The sequence below is a fragment of the Nicotiana tomentosiformis genome, chromosome 10, assembly GCF_000390325.3.
Source record: "Nicotiana tomentosiformis chromosome 10, ASM39032v3, whole genome shotgun sequence".
NCBI lineage: Eukaryota > Viridiplantae > Streptophyta > Magnoliopsida > Solanales > Solanaceae > Nicotiana > Nicotiana tomentosiformis.
This window is the reverse complement of record NC_090821.1, coordinates 78,989,657-79,009,863: the sequence shown is the minus strand read 5'-3', so window position 1 is coordinate 79,009,863 and position 20,207 is coordinate 78,989,657. Positions and strand designations below refer to the sequence as shown.

The window sequence follows — 20,207 nt, the reverse complement described above, 5'->3', positions numbered from 1 at the left end:
CCGAATCTTAGAATTTAAATCTCGAAGGATCCGCCCTCTAAATCCGCACCCATGTCGGACACTCGCACCCCTGTCCGAGCAATTTTTACCTGTCTTCTCTCAATAAATGATTTTTCTTTTAACTTCTTTTTTCTCAGATATGGGCTCAGAAATGATAATCTTGCTTCTAGAGTAGAATTACTCGGCTTTCTTTTGGGAGACTAGAGAGGTTCTTTGCTGATTTGATGTGTGTGTTTTGCAAATTTGCACTCTTTTTCAGGGTGATGTTGGATGCGGGAAAACTGTGGTTGCTTTTTTAGCATGTTTGGAGGTTATTGGTTTAGGTTACCAGGTTAGTCCACACCAATATTTCTTGCTGCATGAACATGTAATTTCTCTGTGGCTATATTTTAGTTTGTTTTATTAACTATATTATGATTGTTAATACAAGTATCACAATTTTTTTCGCATACATCCTTTATATAAATGCAAGCTTGGTGGCTTGGTGCTATAAACTCTTTCAACCTTCTGTATACCCGGTGCCACATGTAATAATTGCTAAGTTGTTCTCATCTTTAGGCAGCTTTTATGGTCCCAACCGAGTTGCTTGCTGTTCAGCATTATGAGCAAATTCAGAACCTATTAGCAAACATGGAAGAGGTAGAATGCAAGCCATCAGTTGCTTTATTGACAGGCTCAACATCTACAAGGGAATCACGGTTGATTCGCCAGGTAAGAAATCTTTAGGCAGCACTTCATCTTTTCCTTGTTACATGGTTCGTGTTACCATTGATGTGGTATATCTTTAAGCAAAAGCTGCTTTGCTGACTTTGAAATTTAGGCTTCAAATTGGGAGAGAAGGTACTCATTAGCACATTATTGCTTAAAAGAAATAGAGAATTTCATTTGATTGTAGTCTAAACTTTGCAGCACTTAAATGTACTTAAAGGAGAAAGAAAACAAGAACGAAGAGTTGAAGGGAAAAAAGGTTTCTGGAATCTACATGAGTTTCTCTATGAAACCCTATCAATATTTAAAGCATAATTAATTTTAACAAACACGATATATTAATTCTAACTGTTATACTACTTTTTCATGAGTAAATTGTAACCTTTGGTGGTTGATAACTACATATCTCGAACAATATCTTGCTAACAGACTTCTGAAAACAAATCCTGCTAACAGTTGGCATAAGCTAATTTATGTTGCAGGCAATTTCATCTCCTTATTTAATAATGTTGAATTGTGTGAACCATCTCATCTCAAAATTTAAGTTGTTAGAGAGGAGATACTTTTATTTATCTTAGGTCTGTGACATTGTGACATTACGTGCAAGCCTGATTCTTTTTCTCGAGTCAGGAGATTACCGAAGATATTTTGTTGACCAGTGACGGGGAGGCCAAGACCTTTTCTTTCACTCGTATCATGTTGAAATTATGTGAATCCCCTACCTAAAAGTTTTAAACTGTTAGAGATGAGACACTTTGTTTTATTTTATTTCGGTAAGTAACAGTTACTCATCTCCTTTATCCATGTTCACCTCTTTCACCAATGAAACCAATAGTTACTTTAACTTCTAGGGAAGTGACATAATGGCAAGTTGATAGCACCTAGATGATGTAACTTATACTTCTATCCAAAATACTTGAATCTATTTTGATTGTGGAGATCACAAGCAAAATGTTCGAATAGATAATTAGATAAAGTTGGATTGGGAGGCACCGAATGGTGTGGCCTCACGGTTGATGAATTTGGAATGAGAATCATGGAAGACTAGATTTTAGAATTAGAGGTAAAAAATTGTGAAACTACTAGAATTTTTTGTGATCGCTTCTCAACTTTTATGTGGTGTATTATTGGACATGGTTGGCTTTTTGTCCACATCATTAATTACCGATGGATTATAGGTAAAGTAGGCCAATTCTTTTACCCTTTTGAATTCGAAACCCATTGTACTTCATTCTATATGTATATGGAACATTCTTTCATCAATAAAGAGTTCAGGGTATTCTTTCGGCAATGAAGGACTAAACTGGAGAATTCTCCCTCTTAGTATCACAATCAACTATAACTGGCATGTTTTTGGATTTGATCAGCTCCTTGACTTTTTAGATAGGACTTCAAGGTATTTACAGGAGCTTACCTCTCTTTTTATACTCAGCTGCATCCCTTGGATGCTTGTTATGAATGAAATTTTACTTTACCTGATGAAAAATCACCTATAACTGGTGTGCTTTATGTATCAGTGGTTTTATGTTTCTCTTTCCGGTTTATTTTATTGTTTGCCATCTGTTGGCAGGGTCTCCAAACTGGAGATATCTCTTTGGTCATTGGGACTCACAGCTTAATCGCTGAAAAAGTAGAATTTTCAGCTTTACGCATTGCTGTTGTGGATGAGCAACATAGGTTTGGAGTTATCCAGAGAGGACGATTTAACAGCAAGGTAATGTGCTTGACCTGCCTTGCGCTGATTGGTGATTGTGCTTCTAGAAGCTTCTGGGGATTGCGCACTTTGCAATCACGATGAAACCAAACAAGGAATAATAACAAATCATTTACTTATTTCTAGTGTCTAATGTTTTGATGGCATTTCAACTCCTATTCACTTTTTGAAATCTAGATATCTAGTGTATCTTTTTAGTTGGAGTAATACCTCCGCTGTAAATAATGTTATTCCCTTTCTAGACTTTATTGGCTCAATGAGCCTAGCCTGATGGCCCATTTTTTTGTGGTTAGCTCCCTATGACTAGAATAGCACATTCTTTTGTACTTATTGCATCTTCCTGATGCCAGCAATACAACACCTTACTTCATAAAAAAAAAACAAATCATTTACTTATTCGTCATCTGACTTTTTATGTGTGAGTGTCAGGTTGCTAGTTCTCTTTTTGCATGTAACGCGGTGGAGTTTGCTTTTTTTGGGTCAATTGTGCTCTTCTTGTTTCTCTAGCTGTTGATGAGATTTTGAAGGAAAGGAGCAATCCTTTGCACTAATGCAAAGCATGATATTGTAGTATACTTAAATTTGTGGAGTACTGAAGATATATGCTGTTTAGATGATTGGTTAAATTTTATTGGTGATAACTTGTTACTGATGAAAACTTACACTGCTTTTATGTGGGGCTGCCTGATTTTGACTTTGGTGAATCAATATGATATCATAAACTTGTCAAAAACTTTTTTCTCCAGCAAAGTCAAACTTGATAGTATACTGCCAAGCAACAGAATACTGCTGCATTTATTTGCGACAGTTTTTCTTCAATGAGTAGGAATCGCCTTGCATCCTGGTTAAGTATGTCCTTACTTCAGTTATGTTGAAAAAGCTTTTTACTACAACTAACCAGATTTTTGTAGTTAAGTGAGCAGCTTCACGTTTTTTTTTTTTTTTGGGGTGTAAACCTATTGTGATTAATATGATCAGTTTGCAGTTATGCTATAATGCAGAAGCTCCAATCTGGTGAATGGTGATCTCTTTTTATGTGAATAGACCATAACACTTGAATCTGAGATTGTCTTTAATTTCAAGGATCTGTAACAATCTTCATGCATCATTGTCAATGCACTAATTTAAGTTGATGAGATCTCTTTATAACAAGGAAGGAAGCCTATAAACTCGTGAATGTGGGGCACATGTTCGGTTCCACTTGGTGTCGGTCTTTCACCCGGAATTGATGAAAACTGTGGTCTTGCAGTTATATTACAACTCAATAAGTTCCAAGCTCTCTTCGAGTATCTCGGACGATTCCTCCAAGGACAGTGTAATTATGGCTCCACATGTCCTAGCTATGTCAGCCACTCCAATCCCAAGGTCATTGGCTCTGGCTTTGTATGGAGACATGTCTTTGACACAGGTATGTTAAGAGTTTGTATACTTTGTTATGTTTATATGCTACTGCCAGTTTACTGAGATCATTTTAGATTATTAGTGAGTGCCTTTTAGTATTGAGACTGGAGTAAAGTACTTTCAAGTTGCTTTTGCTCAAAGCCTATCTCCATATATTCAATTTGACTTTCAATTCTCATTTTTCACTCACTTATATACTTCTAAGGAAGTTACTTTAAGTAAATGTGTAAGGAAAGGACCCATTATCCACTGAGTTTCGAACCGTGCGCCACTGGCCTCGGGGATTTCTCGGTTATTTAAATGTGCAAGGTAATGAAGCAGAAAAAAAAAAGGGAACAATAACAGTGGTAATCTTGGGTTTTCATAACTTTACTTCTTTATTGTTCTATTTTAATTTGCGATACTCTTTCGTGAATTATGTTGCATGCAAAGTTTTGTTAAATCTAAATTTGAGCTTCTAGCGAGTTATTCAACTGGTGGGATTACATGATTTAGTTAGGCATATTGTCAAAAGTTTGGGCAATGAAAGCCTTTTGCTCTTTGAACTCTGTTTACCTGCTTTTCTTGATTTGTTGGTAATTCAACAGTGACTTGGTTGCTATAAGTTTTAGTTTCTTGTTGTAACTTCAGAATAATCACCTTTTTCTATCTGCCGCTTTTTTTGCTATTTCTTTTAACAACAGATCACTGATTTGCCTCCTGGAAGAATTCCTGTTGAAACATTTTTGATTGAAGGAAATGAACCTGGATTTGAGAAGGTCTATCAGGTCGTATCTTTTCTTTTCCCTTCGTCTCAGGCACAATTATATTTTGTATTTCTTTGAAGTTTGGCAATAGTGACATATACAGCTCTCTGTTCCATCTTGACAGAATAATCAGCTTTTTGTTGTGTGTAATCATGAACCTAGAGAAATGAGACTTTTGAAGTCCAAAATGTTATTATTGTTACTCCACTAAATAAGAATACAGTCAATTTGTACTTGTCGTTCACAAGCTTCCTTTAAAGCCTTCTTTTGCTGTAACTGTGTATCTTCTAAGAGAGCTAGTCCTACAACTCTTGCATTCTGCTCTCTCATTTATAGGATCTTGCTTTCGACTTATTTTCTTTGTCTAACTTTCTGTAGCACTATTTTGTGGTACAGATGATGCTTGATGAGTTAGAAGCAGGCGGTAAAATATATCTTGTCTATCCAGTGATTGAACAATCTGAGCAATTGCCTCAGCTTCGTGCAGCTTCTGCTGATCTTGAGACCATATCTCAAAAGTTTTCAGGGTACAAATGTGGTCTCTTACATGGAAAAATGAAGAGTGATGATAAAAGTGAAGCATTAGGCCTGTTTAGATCTGGAGAAACCAATATCTTGCTCTCAACACAAGTTATTGAGATTGGTGTTGACATTCCAGATGCATCTATGATGGTTGTTATGAATGCTGAGAGATTTGGAATTGCTCAATTGCATCAACTTAGAGGACGAGTTGGACGTGGAGGAAGGAAGTCCAAGTGTATATTGGTGGCGTCCACCGACAGCAGCCTAAGTCGCTTGAAGGTGCTTGAGAAATCATCTGATGGTTTTTACCTTGCAAACATGGATCTTGTAATGCGGGGACCTGGAGATTTACTTGGGAGGAAGCAGTCAGGACATCTTCCAGAGTTTCCTATTGCTCGGTTAGAGATAGATGGAAATATCATACAAGAGGCACATCTTGCTGCTCTGGTGAGTATCATTCCTGCAAATGACTTCAATATCTAATTCATAAGTTTCTGGATCTTTATGAGTAATTCAGGTTGGATAAATTTAAGCATTTTTTTACGCGCAAGATGTCTCATTTTCTTTTAATCAGCTTGGTATTAGTACTGAGGACATGGACCGTCATTAAAATACAAAATTTTAGAAACTACAGGGACTCGACGTGAGCTGGATATGAAATCACATTCTATGACATGATGTGAGTTGACTCAAAATCATATTCTCTGTATGCAAGAAGCAGTAGTTATAGCCAAAAGTAAAAGAAAGAAAAATATAGCAAAATATGATATCTGATAAACAAGCAAAACATACTAGAACAACTAAGGATAAAAGTAGCTACAAAGGAAAAGGATGATAACTACAGCAAATCTAGAGGGCAGTAAAGTTGGAATCAAGGTCTTTTTCTTCTTCTTTTACCTCGAATAGCGATTAAGAAAAAGAATACATGCATGCCCCAAAAAACAAAGAAAAAGAAGGAAAACTGAAAATAGTGCCCAACACGTGTCTGACACAGAGGCGGATGCAGCCTTATGGCATGGGGTTCATATTGTGAGAAGGCACGGGAGAAAATATGTTATTGATATTGGATGATAAATACAATACAAGAGGTCCCTATTTATAGCTATACACTACAAGGAGATATTACTCCCCTTCCAATGTGGGACAAGACTACACTAAACATTTTTTTTTGATAAGGTAAATTGTATTAATCAAAAGGGAGAAAAAACTCCCGCATACAAGAAGTATACAAAAAGTAGAGAATTTACATTAGAACATGATTCCCTACAAATGACGCCCAATCTTCTACACTAGTAGGAGCTACATGTGTGCACCAAAAAGCGATCAGAGATAAAAAACTATTCTTAAGATGTGAAAACGAAGACTCAATCCCCTCAAAAACTCTCCTATTTCTCTCTCCCCAGACTAACCACATGAGAGCTAACGGGGCGAACTTCCACGCTTTTTGCTTGCTTCTTCTACGGAAACCGGCCCAGCTATATAGCATTTCCTTTACAGTGTTTGGCATCACCCATTGAACACCAAAAAGATTCAGGATTGCCCTCCATAGACCCCAGGACACAGGGCAATGCAGCATAAGATGATCAACTTCTTCCCCTGAGCTTTTACACATGTAGCACCAACTAACATGTGTAATTCCTCTCTTTCGCAGATTTTCAGATGTCAAGATCACTCCCCTCGCTGCTAGCCACGCGAAGAAGCACACCTTCGTGGGCGCCTTAGGAATCCAGATCGATGAGTATGGGAAAGTAACCTCCTGTCTCACCAACATATTCTGGTAGAAGGACTTTACGGTGAACAAGGCATCATCACGCAACCCCCATCTCCAAGAGTCATAAGATGGATGGGGCATATCTTGCCCGTATAGCAGTGCCAATAAGTTTAGGAGCTCCGCAATCTCCCAATCTTGCATGTTCCTTCTAAAAAAGAGGTCCCATACTATCCTCCCTTCATGCTCCTTGCGTATTTGTTGGACCATCAATTCTTTCTGGTTTGAAGCTCTGTAGACGTGTGGGAAAGAGACCCTCAGAGTAGCCTCTCCACACCACTTGTGATTCCAAAAGCTGATTCTCCTTCCATCTCCCACCTTGTAAGTGATGCTGCCATAGAAGGCTTCCCAGTTCTTCATGATGTTCCTCCACATGCCACACCCGAACGGTGTTGTGATTGCCTTGGTCCTCCAACCCCTCCCGTGGAATCATACTTTTCTGCTATGACCTCCCTCCATAGAGCATGCTCTTCTACCCCGAATCTCCACAGCCACTTCCCCAGCAAAGCTCTGTTGAATACCCTGAGATCTTTTACTCCAAGTCCACCCCACTTCTTTGGGGAAGTGACTGTCTGCCAATTCACTAGATGAAACTTTCTAGTTCCATCTGCCGCGTCCCAGAGAAAATTCCTTTGAAGTCGCTCTAGTTTTTCTGTGATGCTCACAGGTGCTTGCAACATGGATAAGTAATAGGTAGGGATACTTGACAAAGTGCTTTTAATAAGCACTTCCTTACCGCCTTTTGACAAATACCGTTTCTGCCAGCCTGCTAATCGTTTTTCAACCCTTTCAATGACTGGGTTCCAAACAGTAGTATCCTTTTTCAAAGCACCCAACGGTAGACCCAGGTAAGTAGTGGGGAGAGAGCCCATCTTGCATCCGAGAACATGCGACAAAGCATCAATGTTAGCAACCTCACCCACCGGGAAAATCTCACACTTGCCGAGGTTGATTTTGAGTCCTGATATTATCTGAAACCACTGCAGTACTTGCTTCAGGCAGGTCAACTGATCCATATCGGCATCACAGAAAACTAGGGTGTCATCCGCAAAAAGCAAATGAGAGACCCTTCGGGCACTGAGCACCCCGATCGGAGCTGAGAAACCTCTCAAGTAGCCTCCACTCGCCGCACGATCCATCATTTTACTCAGAGCATCCATCACTAAAATGAATAGCATGGGGGATAGGGGGTCACCTTGCCTGAGCCCCCTGGAGCTGCCAAAGAAACCACACGGGCTACCATTAACCAGGACAAAGAATCTGACTGTTGAAATGCAAAACTTGATCCATCCCCTCCATCTTTCCCCAAACCCCATCCGTTTCATAATGAAGTCCAGGAACTCCCAATTGACATGATCGAAAGCCTTCTCAAGGTCCAACTTGCACAGTAATCCGGATTCTCTATTTTTCCTTCTGGAGTCTACAAGTTCGTTTGCCACAAGAGCAGCATCTAGGATCTGCCTACCTTCCACAAACGCATTCTGGGAGGACGAAACGGAAACGTCAAGAACCTTCTTTAGTCTGTTGGAAAGCACTTTAGAAATAATCTTGTAAATGCTCCCCACTAGACTGATGGGCCTATAGTCTCTGATACAAGATGCGCCTTCTTTCTTAGGCACAATGGTAATAAAAGAAGCATTGATGCTTCTCTCGAAAGCATCATTCACGTGGAAGTATTCAATGGTTTCCATCAACTCCCCCTTAACAGTGTCCCAACAGAGCTGGAAGAAAGCCAAGGAGAAACCATCAGGCCCAGGGGCCTTATCACCAGCACAACTCGATACAACATCGTGCACCTCCTCCTCCTCGAAAGCTCTTTCTAGCCACTCATTGTCTCTCTCCCCTATGTGGTTGAACTCTATTCCCCCCAAAGTAGGCCTCCAGGTAACTTCCTCTTTGTATAAGTTCTCATAAAACCCCACTATCGCCCCTTTTACCTCTTCCTCTCCCTCAATCCTTACCCCATCTACAACTAAGGACTCTATGAAGTTTCTCCTTCGATTTGCAATCGCAACCCTGTGGAAAAACTTAGTATTCGAATCCCCCTCCTTTAACCAGAGCGCCCTTGATTTTTGTCGCCAACTAGTCTCCTGAGCTATTGCTAGCTCGACTATTTCACTTTTAACCTCCCCCAATCTCACTTTTTCAGTTTCATCTAGCTCCTTCGCCCCTTCCCCTCTCTTTAATTCCCCCAATTCATGCATAAGCTCCCTCATTTTGACCTCCACCCTCCCGAAGACCTCTTTGTTCCACCTAATAATATCTCCCTTGAGCAATTTGAGTTTCTTCGACAGACGGAATGAGGGTGACCCTGATACCCCGTAGTTGGTCCACCATTCTTTCACTTTGTCGCAAAATCCTGGCACTTTCAACCACATGTTCTCGAACCGGAAGGGAGCACGGACCCCCTGCATCCATCTAGCAAGATAGGCAAGTGATCCGAAGTCAGCCTAGGTAAAGGGATCTGCAACACATTCGGCACCAGCTCATCCCAAAAGGACGATATCAGGAATCTATCGAGTCTGGACCTTGAGTTTGAATCCTCCGCCCTCGCCCAAGTAAACCTTTCCCCTGACAGAGGAAGATCAATGAGAAAGTGATCATTGATGAAGTCAGAAAACTCCTCCATGGCCCTCGAAATCACATTGCACCTTAATCTCTCCTCCGGGAATCTAATTGTGTTAAAGTCTCCACCTATAACCCATGGGATGTCCCATTCCCCCATAATGTTAGCAAGTTCCTCCCAGAAAGACACTTTGGACCCTTCCCCTACCGGCCCATACACTCCCCCAAATCCCCACTCCATTCCACTCACTCTATCTTTGACGAGAGCTGCCAAAGAGAAAGCTCCCTTCCTAATCTCCTTTACCTCCAAACTTCTATCATCCCACATAAGTAGAATACCCCCGGCACTTCCCGCTGCAGGGACCCAGTCATATTTCACCCAACTACCTCCCCAGAGACTTCTCACGATCGCATCCGACAAAACTTCCATTTTGGTCTCCTGAAAACAAACTAGGTTGGCACCCCACTCCCTAACTCCCACTTTGATGATGGCCCTTTTGTTCGGGTCATTCATCCCCCTGACATTCCATGAAAGGATCTTAACTTCCATAAGCAACAATAGCCCCCATTTCCCCACCCCCCTAGACGAGGTCCCTTTCTCCGTGTCACCCACTCGACCCCTTCTCTGATACACCACTACATCACCTGTTTTATTTTGATTAACACATTTACCCAACTCCCTCCCCGCGCCTTCGTAACATGGTTGTTGCTCAAACTCCCTCAACAGTTCCAGCACCCTATCTTCCTTCCCTTCAAAAGAAACACCTAAGAACTTCCCAAAGTTTAATAGTTTATCCTCCATCCATAAGGACATGTCCACTTCTCCGATCCGTGACGAAATTGTACATGCGTCTTCTGTAATTACCTTTTCCTTGCCCCTACCGGAGGAATGCAAGACCATAGCATTGCTAGTAGTAGGAACTCTGTGTGCCGGGTGGATCACGTCGTTTCGTTGAGAGGCACCAACCTCGGGAAATAATGCCTCTCTTGGAGGAGATTGTATTGTAGCCTCAGCACATCTAAGCACAGTGGGAGATGAAGGGGCGATGGAGCTGGGTCCATCACAGGCGGGGGGCCGTGGAATAACACCGCCAGCTTTTGCCGGTGCTGCCCCTGGAACAGTGGCCGAAGAGGAGCACAAGCCCCTAGTGTTTGGTACAGCACTGTTTGAGGCATCATTGGCAGAAAGAGGAGTGACTACTCCCATATGATTAGGAGCCTTATCGGACGCTGCTTGATATAATTTGGGCCCCTTTGGATCGATTCTAATAGAATTGGGATAAGTTGCTGGGCCCATGTGTAGAGGCCCAGACATATGCTTGCTGAGATCTTGCCTGACCCTATGATAGTTAAAAGAGGACCGACTCATTCTACCTTTCCAGCCCGCATCACTAACCCATTCACGTTTTGCCCTCCTGTTAGGATTTTGTCTTCTTCTCCCAAGTTCAAACTTCCCATCACTTCTCGATCTACCGTCTGATTCCAGCTTAGTCCGCTGGTCCGGTGAGCCCTTCCCTCCTCTCAGAAACTGGTTTCCCCTTCCCTCCCTTCTATTTGACCTTTCCCTTTCTTCCGCCAAAATCGCAGGCATAAAGACCGGGCGAAATTCAGGGCTCAACCAAACCCTGTAGCTCAAGTAGCCATCTTCCACAACAGTGGAGACAGGGATTCGGCCCCCTTTCCTCACCACAATCCTTACTCGCGAGAGATCGTGCAAGCTGCAAGTGACATCAATGAAACCCCCACAGATTTCCCCAACCTTCTTGAATAGGTCAAGACACCAGAGATGCACCGGGAGACCCACCATGTTGACCACCAATGTTTCGGCAGGGAAACGAGGATCGAGACACCCATCGTGCTCCACCCATCTGTCTAACTTTAAGAAATTCCCATCAAACCACTTGTTTCCTCTTACGAGAATTTCTGAAGCTTGAGACTCGGTGACAAATCGAAAGAGATATTGCGTGTCACCCAATTTCGATATTTTCAGCCCGTCCTTTACGTTCCATGCCTCTGCTGCCCAGTTCCTAACAGCTTCTGGGGAACCAACCCATTTGGAGAAAGAGCCAATCAAACAAGAGTCCAAGAAACCTTTGCGCCTGAAAGTGTGCTCCTCGGACAGCGAGAAGTGTGGCTCCTGCCCTACGTCAAGCTTTCGCTGGCATCTTCCCCCAAGTTCGAGGGCTGGCCAAGATGCAGCTTTGCTAAAAGACATGTTTTCTAATTTTCTAGATTCTAGGAAGAAGTAGGAGCTTCTCTCTGTAGAGTCCGTCATAGCTAAACCAAGAGCATCGCAAGGTGACTGATTGAAGAAGGGAAAGTGAGAGGGAGTGAAATCTGGCCGGAAAAAGACACCTCTGTCCCCGGAAAATAGCAAAAGTGGTCGGAAGTTGGAGGTTGATGGATGGGTGAGGTCGGAATAGCCCCTCGAAGAGGCTGTCCGAAGGAAAAAAGTCGGGATCTTGCCTGAAAAGGCGTCACGCACCGGCGCGTGGGCTAGGGGTCGTCGGAGATCTGTCGCGCGTGACGGCGCGTGGGGTGTCAGATCCCGGCGATTCTTTCTGGGGTAGAGTCGCGGAAGGGTTGGCTCTCGGATGGTGGTGATGGAATCCTAGGATTCATGGTTCATGGTGGTGGTGAAGGGGTGGGTTAGTATGTCTGTGTGCTACAGTGCTTTCGGAGCTACAATGTTTTCTAACTAACCTCTGATTCTTTTCATCTGATGAGCTCCAATCATCAATGCATCAGCAGTGAGAGGGTTGTAAGATTTGTAAATTACATACAAGATAACTGATTTTCAGGACTTTGATGAGTTGATCTAGCTTGAGAAATGTCTGGCCTCCAGATGAAGATGAGGAACTCAGAGCTCTTACCGGTTGGAGACGTGAACACCAATGCATTGGCAAGTGAGAGGGTTGTAAGTTTTGTAAATTACCTACAAGATATACCTTAGTCTTCACACTAGGAGGAAATACAAGGAAGTGGAACTCTAGGAACCGGGGATGCAAATATTTGAAGAGTAGATCTACACTAAACATATCTGTAAACTAACACTCCCCCTCAAACCGGTGCATACACATCATATGTACCGAGCTTGTTACACATGTAACTAATACGAGAACCAGAAAGAGACTTGGTGAAAATATCTGCTAGTTGATCATTCAACTTTACAAACTTTGTAACAATATCTCCTGAAAGTATTTTTTCTCTGACAAAGTGACAGTCGATCTCAATGTGTTTAGTCCTCTCATGGAACACTGGATTTGACGCAATATGAAGAGCAGCTTGGTTATCACACACTAGTTCCATCTTGCTGATTTTTCCGAACTTTAACTCCTTGAGCAACTGCTTGACCCAAACTAACTCACACGTCGCCATAGCCATAGCCCGATATTCGGCTTCAGCGCTAGATCGAGCAACTGCATTCTGTTTCTTGCTCTTCCACGAGACCAAATTACCTCCTACTAGAACACAATATCCAGACGTAGAACGTCTATCAAAAGGTGATCCTGCCCAATCAGAATCTGTGTACCCAACAATCTGCTCGTGGCCTCGATCCTCAAATAGTAATCATTTGCCTGGAGCTGACTTTATATATCGAAGAATGCGAACAACTGCATCCCAGTGACTATCACATGGAGAATCCATAAAGTGACTTACAACACTCACCGGAAAAAAAATGTCAGGTCTAGTCACTGTGAGGTAATTCAATTTGCCAACCAACCTCCTATATCTCGTAGGGTCTCTAAGAGGCTCCCTCTGTCCACGAAGAAGTTTAGCATTCGGATCCATAGGAGAGTCAATAGGTCTGCAACCCATCATTCCAGTCTCCTCAAGAATGTCTAAGGCATACTTCCGTTGTGAAATAACAATACCTGAGCTAGACTGAGCGACCTCAATACCTAGAAAATACTTCAATCTGCCCAGATCCTTAGTCTGGAAGTGTTGAAAGAGATGTTGCTTCAGATTAGTAATAACATCCTGATCATTACCAGTAATAACAATATCATCAACATAAACCACTAAATAAATACACATATTAGGAGCAACATGCCGATGCAACACAAAGTGATCAGCCTCACTACGAGTCATACCGAACTCCTGAATAATTGTGCTGAACTTACCAAACCAAGTTCGAGGGGACTGTTTCAAACCATATAGTGACCTTCGCAATCTGCACACACAACCATTAAACTCCCCCTGAGCAACAAAACCAGGTGGTTGCTCCGTATAAACTTCTTCCTCAAGATCACCGTGGAAAAAAGCATTCTTAATGTCTAACTGATAAAGAGGCCAATGACGTACAACAGCCATGGACAAAAAGAGACGAACATATGCTACTTTAGCCACAAAAGAGAAAGTATCACTATAATCAAGCCCAAAAATCTGAGTATATCCTTTTGCAACAAGACGAGCCTTAAGCCGATCAACCTGGCCATCCGGGCCGACTTTGACTGCATAAACCCAACGATAACCAACAGTAGACTTACCTGCAGGAAGAGGAACAAGCTCCCAAGTGTCACTGGCATGTAAAGCAGACATCTCGTCAATCATAGCATGTCGCCATCCTGGATGAGATAGTGCCTCACCTGTAGACTTAGGGATAGAAACAGTGGACAAAGAAGATATAAAAGCATAATGAGGTGACGACAGACGATGATAATTTAAACCGACATAGTGGGGATTAGGATTAACTATGGATCGTACACCTATGCGGAGTGCAATTGGTTGACTAAGAGGAGACAAGTCCGCAGTAGGTGCAGAATCTGATGTGGGGCGTGAATCACCTGGGCCTGATGCTGGATCTGGACGACGATGATAAGTCAAGAGTGGTGGAGCTGCAGAAGGTTGAAATGGACTATGTGGAGAAATTGGAGCTATAGGTGATGGAGCTACAACCGGAGCTGTAGGTGGTGGAACTGGAGCTATAGGTGGTGGAGCTACAACTGGAGCTATAGGTGGTGAAGCTACAACTGGAGCTGTAGGTGGTGGAGCTGGAGTGACTGAATCTCCAAAAGATGAAACTGGTAGTACCTCAGAAATATCTAAGTGATAACATGAACCTGTGAAGTATGATTGAGTTTCAAAGAAGGTAACATCAACGCACATAAGGTACCGCTGAAGGTTAGGAGAGTAGCATCGATACCCCTTTTGTGTTCTCGAAAAACCCAGAAATACGCACTTAAGAGCACGGGGAACTAACTTATCTGTTCCTGGAGTAAGGTTATGGACAAAACAAGTGCTTCCAAAGATACGGGGTGGAAGAGAGAACAAAAGTAAGCGGGGAAACATGACAGAGAATGGAACTTGGTTCTGGATAGCTGAAGATGGCATACGATTAATAAGATAGCAAGATGTAAGAACTGCATCCCCCCAAAAACGCAACGGAGCATGAGATTGTATGAGTAGGGTACGAGCAGTTTCAATAAGATGTCTATTCTTTCTTTCAGCTACCCCATTTTGTTGAGATGTGTACGAACTAGATGTTTGATGAATAATCCCATGAGATTTCATAAACTGTTGAAATGAGGAAGACAAATACTCTCGGGCATTATCACTACGAAATGTGCGAATAGAAACCTCAAATTGATTTTGAATTTCAGTGTGAAAGGTCTGAAAAATAGAAAACAACTCAGATCGATTTTTTATCAAAAATATCCAAGTGCACCTGAAATAATCATCAATGAAACTGACAAAGTAGCGGAATCCCAAGGTGGAACTGACCCGACTAGGACCCCAAACATCTAAATGGACTAAAGTAAAAGGTGACTCTGCTCGATTATCAAGACGTCGAGGGAAATGGGAGCGGGTATGCTTACCGAGCTAACATGACTCACACTCTAGAGCTGACAAGTGAGATAAACCAGATACCATTTTCTGAAGTTTTGACAAACTGGGATGTCCCAACCGTTTATGTAATAAATCTGGTGAATCAGTAACAGAACAAGTTGTAGAAGGAGGACAAGATGTGAGTCCATGTGATTTAGCAAGGGTAAGGTAATAAAGTCTGTTTGATTCACGCCCGGTACCAATGATCCGCCCCGTACTGCGTTCCTGTATAAAAACATGGTCATCAAGAAATAAAACAGCGCATTTAAGTGATTTGGCTAAGCGACTAACATCTATGAGATTAAAAGGACTATTGAGAACATAAAGGACTGAATCTAAAGGTAAGGAAGGAAGTGGGCTTGCTTGACCTATTGCAGTTGCCATGGTTTGAGACCCATTGGCCATTGTGACTTTTGGAAGAGATTGAGAATACGAAATAGTAGTGAAAAGAGATTTGTTACTAGAAATATGATCTGATGCACCTGATTCAATGAACCAAGACTCAGAGGATGAAGATTGGGAGAAACAAGTCACGCTATTACCTGTTTGAACAAAAGAAGCTATCTCAGAAGATGTTTGCTTACATGTTTTATACTGAAGGAACTCAATATACTCTGCTAAAGAAACCATCCGACTATTCAAAGCATCGGTTCCCATGTCGCTACAATTTGTAGTAGTAGGGTTAACTTGAAATAGTGGAAATAAGTAACTCCTGTGAGAAAACTGAAGAAATAGCTTGAAAAACACTGTTTACAGCAGGAAAACAGAACACTGTTCTGTGACGGATGGATAGACTCGAAATTCCTTTGCGAGCAAGCTGTCCTGAAGAAATATTTTCAAAAAATCGCCGGAAAGGTCACTGTTCACGCCGGAAAAATATAAAAAGTGGTCGGAATTTGATTTGAATTAGATGGGTAGGCTCGGAATTTTGAGGAGAGCACACTGTCCTGAAGAAGCTTCGCGAAAAAATGGCCGGAACCCTCGCCGGAAAAGTTGTTGCCGGCACGTGGAGGAGCGTGGCGGCTTTTCTGCCGGATAAAATTTCAGGGGTTGGTCGTCGTCGGATGCTCTACCTCTTGGTGGTGTTGGTTTTAGCACAACACCGACAGAAAGTGACTTTCACTTAGACAAGCCTTAGGTTACCGGAAAAATTGCACGATGACTAAGTTCTTTCTTCCCGGTTAACGCTGGAATGACGGACAACGATCTTTTCTCACTAATATTCTGATACCATGTGAGAAGGCACAAGAGAAAATATGTTATTGATATTGGATGATAAATACAATACAAGAGATCCCTATTTATAGCTATACACTACAAGGAGATATTACTCCTCTTCCAATGTGGGATAAGACTACACTATACATATCTATAAACTAACACATATGAATCCAGTCCTTTCGACGGAGTATAGTTTATGCGTAAAAATTCACTAAGATTGCAACAAATAGTAGGTTTGAACTCATAATTTTAAAAATATAATAGGTTCACTGCTTAGAACATAAAGCTTGAATCAAATAGAGTATAAATCCTGAATCTACCTCTGGTCTGTCACTATTACGTAGCACTAACTTTTGCGGTGCTTCCTAGATCTCAAAAACATGTCATATTCATGATACATCTTCAAATCTACTATCTGGTTCCATACTTAAGCAACATTGTCGTATTTTGCTTTTTTGTTCTTTTCTTAACCATGTACTTTCTTCTCTAGATTACATGTTATAAGGTATGGTATGCCTATTAAAATTTCTAGAATTTTTCGATAAATGTGTCGGTTTTATCTTTTATTCTTCTGTATCACTTTATTAAGCATGTGAGAAACAAATTAATCTGCATAATGTTTTGTCTCAACAACTTAATATACCGTGATAATATTCCACACAGTGAAATCATTTACTTAATCCTCAAACTGAATTGAGGAAGCATTTATGTATTTTTCTCAAAATTTGCAGCATAGATTCTTTAACATTTGAAAATTGTTGCCACTGAGGTTTCGAAATTTGGGTCTTCATTTTTTATTAAAAAATTAAATATTGATTCCATATTATCTATGATGGATCCAATAATGTTTATGTTGGGTTGTTGTTCATATTTTATATGATCAAGTCTAACGTTGGGAGAAATTTGAAGATCAAGATATATTTTAACTTGTTTCTACTTATGTTGCTTGGATTGTCCAAAATGTCTCTGCATCCGTATCGGATCCTTCAAAACATTTTGGAGGATACTATATGGGTGCAGTTGCATTTTCTAAGGATCTGCGTAACATAAATTACCACTAGTTATGATAATCCTAACTAATTCACTAAATTGTAGGAAGATATTGTTTGTTTGTATTTTGAAAAAGATTTCAGTAGGGATTTTTGAAGTCTGAAGTAGATGGTAGTTGATAAGGAGCTCTCCAGCAATTACATATAATGCGACCAAGGACTAGTATTCGGTAGACATGATTTAATACTGTGATGTTTGTACCTGAATTAAACGTGCTACCAACCCCAGTTATATTGCACTTGCAAGTTCCCCAACAAATGGCTCAAGTGGCAACGACCTTTTTCTTTTCTACATGGTTATTTCCTCTATCAATATATACAAATTTCTTCTCATTTCATCTTATTGGTGTTGTTTATGTATCCCATATTGTTGAGAGAATATGTTTTATCTCCGTATATGGTTTTGGGCAATTCTCAACTTATGAGCTAACTTTAGGTTGAGTTAGGCCCAAAGTCCATTTCTTATGGCAATTATCCGTTCCTTGTAAATATGGAGAAGGTTTAGACTCCTGTAATTGTATTATTAGGAGTAGAAATTGCTTTTCTTTCATTTCATGGATTACTTCTAAACACTATTTAAATCCCAACATGTTTGAGGGAATAATCAAGAATACCTTCTCCAATTCTCTTCTTTCTTCACATTTTTCACATAGTATTAGAGTTAGACCCATCATGATTCTTGGTTTACCTAATGTTAGGTCCCATGTTATGTTGTCCATTCTCCAAATCTTTTCTTTCTTCACATTTTTCACATAGTATTAAATGTCTCACTTTGGTTGAGGGAATGTGGTGTTGTCTCTTTATTTAGTTTTGGTTAATCTTCACTCCATGAACTTGCTTTGGTGGTTGAGGTAGAGCGAATGTCAAGCATTCTTCTTATCATTTAATGTATAATAGTGAAAGGAAGAGACTTATTTTATAGATTATGTAGAATTACAAATGTACAAAATATTTAAATACAAAACCAATTTTAAAAATAAAGTATTTTTGAAAAATTATTGTAAGAAAGAGCTAATGGAGATTAATTTGTTGTTGAAAAAAAAAATCCTATTTATTATTACTATATAAACTATCAACTGAATTTTCCGTTGAGAATTGAACAGTATAACATAGGAGGTTCTTAGATTGATACTGCCTCAAACTTGGACTCCTGAATCAATCCAAAATTATCATTTTCTTATCAGTCTTTTTTTTTCCTTCTCTAATCTATCTAGTTTCTTCTTCGATGACGAATTATCTTAATGTACCTCTTTTAGTTCATTGTGACTTAGTTACAAACACAAACAAAAACTAAAAGTTAATTGGAATAAGGAAGAAGTTTCGGAATAAACTATTTTTGACTTGGAAAATGAAGTCTGACAAAGATGAGACCATATGGGATAGATTATGTTGCGCTGCTTATTGACCTAGTGGTTGCAAGTGAGATAGTTTCTTCATGGACGTTAGCTGTGTGATGGAAGTGAGAGAATTTCATGCTTTGCAGCTTATGGTAACAGAGATTTATATTCCTAGTTAGATGCCTTGATTAGGCTATTAGTGGTGCTCGCTGGAGATGGTGAATTGGTAATTTGGTGACTAATAGGTTTTGATGTTAAAACTAATTTGCTATTCTGACTATTAAATTCGATACCCTTCTCTTTCATTTACCCATTTCCCACCTGACTCTGGCTTTATCATATTATTATTGTTAAAAGGAAGTAAATGATTGTGAAATGTGGGATTAAGAAGTTATGATGGATGTGCCACTTATTCAGAGCTTCTGGTCTTAAGTTCTATTTTGTTTACTAGACATCTCTGTATATTCTGTTGATCCCCTCATTTTATCTTTTTTTCTGCCAAACAAAACTAAGATATTCTTGATCATGCTTGCAGAAAATCTTGGGTGATTCTCTTGATCTGGAGAAATATCCAAACCTCAAGGCTGAACTTAGCATGAGGCAGCCGCTATGTCTTCTAGGCGACTAATCTCCAGCTATAACGAGGCATAAAGATTTCTACCACTTCACTGTTTCTGGGAAAGCATTGTAGTTCCAATTTTACAGATGTTGCATAGTCTTTGCCAATCCCTGTGCAAAACTAACATATGTATAAAATTTGAAGAACTTGATGTACATCAATTAAAAACTTCATTTTTGTGCATGTTGTAAAAGGGTTGTTTATCATTGTATATCCAATTTTTTAAGACTCTTGTAAGCTGCTACAGCTATGTCTTTAGAAGTTCATTTCTGCTTCTTAATATAGAGGACCTATTTCACATGTACATAGCAGGTTTTAATATGTCAGAGAGATGATCCTATATGCTTTGGTACTGAAGTGAAGACTATTGTAGTAGCAGTTACACCTCACAGTTTTTTTAATCTTCTTATCTTACTTTGTTACCTATCATCAGAAAATAAAAAGTACTTGCTTAATTCAAAGCTAGAACTTTTGTACAACTGTCATCTTATTGTACAAAAGTCACCAAATTTGATTTTGTAACAAAAAAGTTGCTCAACCTTACTTAAGTATTACAAAAATTATTAAATTATTTCTTGTAATGAAGAAGTCACTCAACTTCGCATAAGTATCACAAACAGACACTAGGCTTGATGTTCCAAGATAACGGTAATAATAAATGAAGATGTTGCACATTATCAAACTAGGATGGTCGAAATGGAGAAGTGCAATCGAGATGTTTGGTAGAA

At 40.3% G+C, this 20,207-nt stretch overlaps 1 protein-coding gene across 5 annotated transcripts in view; it reads left to right on the top strand.

The window, feature by feature from the left end:
* LOC104092979 (ATP-dependent DNA helicase homolog RECG, chloroplastic) overlaps positions 1 to 19,785 on the top strand; it is a 42,455-nt gene extending 22,670 nt beyond the window's left edge. For all 5 annotated transcript variants that reach the window (XM_070187634.1, XM_070187635.1, XM_070187633.1 and 2 more), the window contains 7 exons: positions 260 to 331; positions 559 to 711; positions 2,279 to 2,422; positions 3,672 to 3,830; positions 4,507 to 4,590; positions 4,966 to 5,538; positions 19,396 to 19,785. In XM_070187634.1, the coding sequence (XP_070043735.1) occupies positions 260 to 331; positions 559 to 711; positions 2,279 to 2,422; positions 3,672 to 3,830; positions 4,507 to 4,590; positions 4,966 to 5,538; positions 19,396 to 19,488 (1,278 nt within the window). In that variant the 3' untranslated portion in view covers positions 19,489 to 19,785. The remainder of the gene's footprint in view (positions 1 to 259; positions 332 to 558; positions 712 to 2,278; positions 2,423 to 3,671; positions 3,831 to 4,506; positions 4,591 to 4,965; positions 5,539 to 19,395) is intronic.
* The last annotated feature ends 422 nt before the right edge of the window (positions 19,786 to 20,207 follow it).